The sequence below is a fragment of the Seriola lalandi genome, unplaced genomic scaffold (genome assembly GCF_002814215.2).
Source record: "Seriola lalandi dorsalis isolate HSWRI2012SDOR001 ecotype SW California unplaced genomic scaffold, Sedor1 jcf7180002054922, whole genome shotgun sequence".
NCBI lineage: Eukaryota > Metazoa > Chordata > Actinopteri > Carangiformes > Carangidae > Seriola > Seriola lalandi.
In genome coordinates, this window is record NW_019525474.1 from 15,888 (window position 1) to 23,661 (window position 7,774).

The following is a 7,774-nucleotide window of genomic DNA, read 5'->3' on the forward strand; positions in this document are numbered from 1 at the left end:
TAAACGTCAGCAGCTCGTCATAATGACCATAATCACATGATCATCATACTAAGATGCTAACATTGTTGATTTATACATAAATCAACACTGTTAGCATGTTAGCAGTTAGCTCTGAGAGAAGGAACCAGGTTTCTAGACCCAAATATTTCATAAAGACGTAACGTTCTCTGCTGGACACATTCAGCCATGATACAGTCCAGTAGAGTCCAGTAGAGTCCAGTAGAGTTCAGTAGAGTCCAGCAGAGTTCAGTAGAGTCCAGTAGAGTTCAGTAGAGTCCAGTAGAGTTCAGTAGAGTCCAGTAGAGTTCAATAGAGTTCAGTAGAGTTCAGTAGAGTCCAGTAGAGTTCAATAGAGTCCAGTAGAGTTCAGTAGAGTTCAGTAGAGTTCAGTAGAGTCAGTAGAGTCCAGTAGAGTCCAGTAGAGTTCAGTAGAGTTCAATAGAGTCCAGTAGAGTTCAATAGAGTCAACAGAGTCAGTAGAGTCCAGTAGAGTTCAGTAGAGTTCAGTAGAGTCCAGTAGAGTTCAGTAGAGTCCAGTAGAGTTCAGTAGAGTTCAGTAGAGTCCAGTAGAGTTCAGTAGAGTCAACAGAGTCAGTAGGGTCCAGTAGAGTTCAGTAGATTCCAGTAGAGTTCAGTAGAGTTCAGTAGAGTCCAGTAGAGTCCAGTAGAGTTCAGTAGAGTCCAGTAGAGTCCAGTAGAGTTCAGTAGAGTCCAGTAGAGTCCAGTAGAGTTCAGTAGAGTCCAGTAGAGTCCAGTAGAGTTCAGTAGAGTTCAGTAGAGTCCAGTAGAGTCCAATAGAGTCAACAGAGTCAGTAGAGTCCAGTAGAGTTCAGTAGAGTCCAGTAGAGTTCAGTAGAGTCCAGTAGAGTTCAGTAGAGTCAACAGAGTCAGTAGAGTCCAGTAGAGTTCAGTAGAGTTCAGTAGAGTCCAGTAGAGTCCAGTAGAGTTCAATAGAGTCAGTAGAGTCCAGTAGAGTTCAGTAGAGTTCAGTAGAGTCCAGTAGAGTTCAGTAGAGTTCAGTAGAGTCCAGTAGAGTTCAGTAGAGTTCAGTAGAGTTCAGTAGAGTCCAGTAGAGTTCAGTAGAGTCAACAGAGTCAGTAGAGTCCAGTAGAGATCAGTAGAGTCCAGTAGAGTTCAGTAGAGTCCAGTAGAGTTCAGTAGAGTCCAGTAGAGTTCAGTAGAGTTCAGTAGAGTTCAGTAGAGTTCAGTAGAGTCCAGTAGAGTCCAGTAGAGTTCAGTAGAGTTCAGTAGAGTCAACAGAGTCAGTAGAGTCCAGTAGAGTCCAGTAGAGTTCAGTAGAGTCCAGTAGAGTCCAGTAGAGTCAATAGAGTTCAGTAGAGTCCAGTAGGGTCCAGTAGAGTTCAGTAGATTCCAGTAGAGTTCAGTAGAGTCCAGTAGAGTCCAGTAGAGTCCAGTAGAGTTCAGTAGAGTCCAGTAGAGTCCAGTAGAGTCCAGTAGAGTCAATAGAGTTCAGTAGAGTCCAGTAGAGTCCAGTAGAGTTCATTAGAGTCCAGTAGAGTTCAGTAGAGTCCAGTAGAGTCCAGTAGAGTCCAGTAGAGTTCAGTAGAGTCAACAGAGTCAGTAGAGTGTCCTTGTTCTCCTCAGATACTGAGCGTGCTCTGCAGGTGATGGAGGCCTGTCAGGCCGGAGCTGCTGAAGGGGTCAAAGGTCGTGCAGAGAAACTGCTCAACATCTTCCAGAGTGACCTGTTCCAGGCTCTGCTGGGTAACACACACACACACACACACACACACACACACACACACACACACATACACACACACACACACACACACATACACACACACACACACAGGGCAGTGACAGGTTCGTTCCTCAGTCCAAATGTTAATCTGGTCTTAATGGTGACATCACAGTGACATCACAGAGCATTCAGGGCAGTGATTGGTCCATGTCAGCAGGTTTACAGGTTGAAGGTGAGAACGAAGGTGAGAACAGACGTGCTGTTGAAGTTCGCAGCGATAGAGTCAGTGTGTCACCATGGCAACATGATGGTTACCACAGTGACACAGTGCGGTGGCCCTGAGAGCTCAACACACAAACCTCTCCAATCAATAATGTTTATCCACTGATTACTATCAGCTCACCTGTTCCCTGATCAGCTGATTGTGTGTGTGTGTGTGCGTGTGTGTGTGTGTGCAGACATCCAGGAGTTCTACGAGTTGACAGTGTGTGAGAACCAGACAACGACAAGCCGACCACACACACCTGGACAGGTACGAACACTCACACCCTCTCTCTCTCTTTCTCTCCTTCTGTCTCTGTCTCTCATCCACATGGCAACACCCATCGCTGTTACCTAGCAACAGCTGCAGCAGCATTACCGGGGCAACAGCTGCATAACACCATGGCAACAGGAGCCCAACCCCCACCTCCTCCTCCTCCTGCCCTCTCTCTCTGTCTCCCTCAGTCTCTCTCTATGTCTCTCGACCTCTCTCCGTCTTTTTGTCATCAACCAGCGAGTGACTCAAGGAGGTGTTCACCCCTCCCCCCTCCAACAAAACACCAGTCTTCTTCTTCATCTGTCTCGCTCTCCTCTGCACTGCTCGCTCGCCCCTCTCTCTCTCTCTCTCTCTCTCTCGCTCGGTGCTGACAGACGGAGGGATAGAAGAGGCGAGAGAGCGGGCGAGCGAGGGAGGATAGACAGATAGACGAACGAGGAGAGAGAGAGAGAGGGGGGGAGGGTGACACAGAGAGAGAGAGAGATCGAGCATGAGTGTGTGAGTGTGTGTGTGGAAATGAGTGTGTGTGAGTGTGTGTGAGTGTGTGTGTGTGTGTGTGTGTGGATATGGACTGCCTCTGCATTGTCACCACCAAGGTAAGAGCAGACCGCCCGCATGCACCCGCCAACACACACACACACGCACACACACACACACACGCACACACACACACACACACACACGTGTCCTCATGAACCATGTGTGTGTGCTCACTGCTGCCGTCATATTTTCATTCACTACCGTCTCTCTCTTCACGTGTGTGTGTGTATGTGTGTGTGTGTGTGTGTGTGTGTGTGTGTGTTGGGTTAGCATGGTCACATTAGCATGTAGCTCAGGCTAGCTCCAGCTTGTTGCTAACTCAGCAGGACACTGAGTTCAGCACATGTGGAGACAGAGTCACATGTAGTTTTCATGCATGGAGGTCACATGACTCAGAACGTGAACATGTGATCAGTCAGGTGCACAGGTCTCACCTTGTACAGGTGAAATTCAGCATCACTGTGATGAGGGCCGGCTCCTCAATTTGACTGGTCGAGAACCAGTTCAGTCCGGGTCTGGAGGAACCCAGAGCTAGCATAGTGGCTAGTCCGCCTGAAGCACAGAAGAGAGCAGAGCCTCAGTGTGGAAAACGCTGTCGTTGTTGTTGTTGGTGTCGTTGTTGTGTTTGGTGCTGGTGAAGTTTCTTCTGGCTGTTTTACGTCTTTATTCGTCGGTGTAGAGAAACAGGAAGTTGAGAGTGACATGCAGCAAAGACTCCGTCCGGTCGGGAATCGAACTGGCGACTCTCTGCTTAGCGAATCTGCACTTGTGTAGAATGTGATGTAACCACTGGTCCATTGTGTCACTCCAATAGTTTTTCTTCTTTCAGTTTTTGAGTTTGTTTATTTGACGGGACGATTCAGTTTAACAGTTTCAACAGAATGAAACTGATGTGTTGCTCAGAGTTCAGAGCTAATGCTAATGCTAATGCTAATCCTTCACTCCAGTGCCTGGTCAATAGCAAAAACGTCAGGAAATACAAGTGATTATATCCTACAATTAAGTAAACACACACAAGAACAGTCTGAAAAGAGACAACAACAACAACAACAACATCAACAACAACAACTACAACAACAAGCTACAAGCAGTCAAACAATTCTTAATGCTGTTTATTAAAGTGTCAGCTTCAACGTGTTTATTCTCACATGTGCATGTGTGGCCTTTTAAATCATGTGAGTCAGTTTTTCCTGGTTCAGCCTCTCTCTCGCTCTCTCTCTCTCTCCTCAGACAGGATGCTCATATTCAGGTCACATGACTCTTTTTATTCAGGTGTAAACTGGTGTGAAATAAACTCTGGATCAGTCTGAGTGACAGGTGTCAGTCGACGTGCTGCTGTAGTTTAGTAGTAAAGACCTCCAGACTGTTGGATGACTGTCAGGACAGTTGAAGTTTCCTTCACATTATTTATAAACATTCACACGTTTGTCATTTGTTCTTTAGGTTTTCAAAAGTTCTGATGGAAATTAGATTTCCCCCAAAGTCCAAAAGGAGCATATTATTTCATCTTTCACACAATAATTATTATCTTTTCTGGTCTCTGGTCTGGTTATTTCCTGGTGTTCTATCTGGTTGGGTCTGGTTATTTCCTGGTGTTTAGTTCTAGTTGCGTCTGGTTATTTTCCTGGTGTTTTATCTGCTTTGGTCTTGTGTATTTATTCTTTTTATCTCCACTCTCTTCCAACATTTTCTGGTATAATATTCTATTTTCTACACACACTCACAGAGATGGATGTGTTAGATCAGAAATATCTTCTCCTATCTTTAGCTACATCACTACTGCTAACGGACACACACACACACACACACACACACACACACACACACACACACATACTCTCTCTCTCTCTCTCTTTCTCTCTCTCTCTCTCTCTCAGAAGTCTGGTTGTGTATTTAGACTCCACTCACTTCTGGTTGGACACCGATCTGTTAATAACTGAATCCAGTCTTTAGACCAGTTCAGACCAGACTGGTTAAGTTTAACCATGTTAATGTTTTGACAGGTTGACAGTCAGAGTGAACAGACTGACACTAGTGTAACACACATATTTATACCAGTTGTATTTAACCCCGACCAACCTGTTATTTTCTGGTGTTTAGCTCTGGTCGGGTCTATTTCCTGGTGTTTAGCTCTGGTCGGGTCTGGTTATTTCCTGGTGTTTAGCTCTGGTCGGGTCTATTTCCTGGTGTTTAGCTCTGGTCGGGTCTATTTCCTGGTGTTTAGCTCTGGTTGGGTCTGGTTATTTTCTGGTGTTTAGCTCTGGTCGGGTCTATTTCCTGGTGTTTAGCTCTGGTCGGGTCTGGTTATTTCCTGGTGTTTAGCTCTGGTTGGGTCTATTTCTTGGTGTTTAGTTCTGGGTGGGTCTGGTTAATCCTGGTGTTTAGTTCTGGGTGGGTCTGGTTAATCCTGGTATTTAGCTCTGTTTGGACAGAACTGGGGAGTTCCGGCAAGATGGCGAACTGAGCAGTCACATCCGTCTGAGCTCCTAAATAAAGTCCCGATGTAATAGTTTTTGAAATCATATAATCCACTTTCCTGAACAGTTAAAAAGAAAAATTCAGCCCGAACATGAAAGAAAACAACAGCACGAAACCTTCAGCAGCAAAAAACCTCCCGTTTACAACCCGTATGAACAGTGAGCACGACTATTCAACGCCGATGGAGACAGCTAACGCTAGCAGCAACAAACAGGACAGAATGTCAACAACCCCTGCAAATACTCCAGAGAAGAAGAAGAAGAAAACGAAAGGTACGTCTCAGGAAAACGACTCCAACACATCCACTGACACCATACTGAAAGCTATCGACACTCTTGGAAAACGTGTTGACGACCGCATGGTGGAAGTTAGCAAACAGATGCAACAACACAGCACCATGCTGGCTGCTATCGCTAAATCAGTGCAGCTTAACTCACAGGAGCTGAAAGAGTGTAAAACGAAAATAAAACACCTGGAAAAACAGATTGAATCACTCAAAAAAAGATAATGATGACATTAAAGGTCGTTTATTGAATCAAGAAAGATACAAAAGATGATGGTGCCTTCGCATCAAAGGAAAAAAGGAGAAAGTGAATGAAAACATCAGAGCAGATGTGGTGGAGCTTCTGGGTAGAATTGCACCGGACCTGAAGACGAAGATGGACGAAGAGGTCGACCTTGTCCCCAGAGTGAGGCGAGCGACGGAGAACAAGCATCGACAAATCATCATTCTGTTGACGTACTGTGAGAGATGACATCTGGAGGCCAACGAGAGCTTCTCCTGTGTGTAAAGAAGAAGGGATCCGCTTTGCTGAAGACCTGACCCGAGAGAACTGGAGGTCCAGACAGCCAATGTGGCCAAAACTCCACCAGGCTAGGAAGGAAGGCGAGGCTGCGGGCTTCAGGGGCCCATTTGGTTTCATAGAAGGCAAACGCATTATGGAGGAGACTCCAGGTATGGGCTGATATTTTAATGTGAACTGGATACACAGTGGAACATTTTGGAAAATGGGACTTTTACCTCAAGGCTTTTCTACTCCACCTCCCTAAATCTTTTCATGAACTTTGTTCATGTGTTCGGTGTTCCAGTTAAAAACTGACATTTCTTTCTTTTCTTTTAATACAAGGGGACTTAAAGACTCAGTAAAGCACAAAGCTGTTTTTCTGTTCTGCAAGGGGCAACAAGCAAATTGCATCTTTCTCCAGGAAACTCATTCTGATGAGTCTGATGTTAAGTTTTGGTCTCTACAATGGGGAGATAAAATCCTCTTCAGTCATGGTACAAACCGTTGGGCTGGAGTTGCCATTTGTTTCAATAGATGTAAAGATGGACATTGGGTCGCCTGTGTTTTGAATATTGACAACATTCTTATTATTCTGATGAATATTTGTGGGTACAACAATGATCAAAAAAATAAGAACTTCTCGGAGCTGAGCACCCGTGGCACTAATTAATAGAACAAATTTTAATTTCATATGGAAAAATAAACATCACTACAACAGAAATGGAAATTGATAAAGGACTATGAGGATACTGGTGTAAAAGCAATTGACTTTGAAATTATGAATGGAATATTAAAGACCAAATGGCTCCGATCCTTCTTAAGGAATGATGATGAGGTATGGTTCTCGCTGGCGGTATTGAGTTTCTATTAGTATGTGATTTTGAAATATCCAAACTGCCCATAAAACTTTCCAAATTTCACCAACAGGTTCTGTTAAATTGGAAAATGGTGTTCAAGCATAATTTCAGCCCCGTAACGTCCCATTGTGGAACAATAGGGTGATATTGAGTCGGAGGAGGTCTATGTTTATGGAAGACTGGAGGACAAAACAAATTTGGTCTGTTATACATATAATGGATGGAAATGGAAACATACTTGAACTGAATGATTTTAATGCTAAATACAGCACGAGTTGCTCCAATGAGATCTATAGGAAAGTCACACAAAATATCCCAAAAGTCTTTATCCAGTCGATAAAGAATAATATTTGGAACATAACAACTCCAAATTTACACAAAGTGAAGACAGATGATCTGGACCTAGTAAACGAAAAATGTAACAATAAGTTTTTAAGGCAGTACTTAGTAAACACCTTATATCCAGGTAAAACAAAAAGCTCACTCACTCATCTGAAATATCAACTATTCAAACAAAATACTTAAAATTCCCAATTCCCCCAAAGTGTAAAGAAGTTCATTTTAAAACTATAAACATTTATCCCTCAAATGAATTTATAAAAAGAAGATTGAAATTTGTTGTAGAAAACGGTTATATTTGTAAAACGAATCTGGAAACGACAGAGCACCTGTTTTACGAATGTGAGACTGACCAAAATTTGTGGAAAACTCTCCACAACTTAATATCGTCCAGCTCCAGAAACATTAACTTCTGGTCCTTTCAAAATATTCAAATAGGAGTAATCCTCAAAACTGAGTTTTTAGTGAATAATGTCATTATTATTACAAATTATTATATACACAAGGGTCGGTATGCCAAATACCCCCCCCC

General features: G+C 43.7%; 1 protein-coding gene across 1 annotated transcript in view; it reads left to right on the plus strand.

The window, feature by feature from the left end:
• LOC111673614 (disks large homolog 4-like) overlaps positions 1-7,774 on the plus strand; it is a 31,991-nt gene that overhangs the window by 1,765 nt on the left and 22,452 nt on the right. Inside the window, exons 2-3 of the mRNA XM_087169923.1 lie at positions 1,558-1,725; positions 2,164-2,237. Of these exons, the coding sequence (XP_087026049.1) occupies positions 1,558-1,725; positions 2,164-2,237 (242 nt within the window). The remainder of the gene's footprint in view (positions 1-1,557; positions 1,726-2,163; positions 2,238-7,774) is intronic.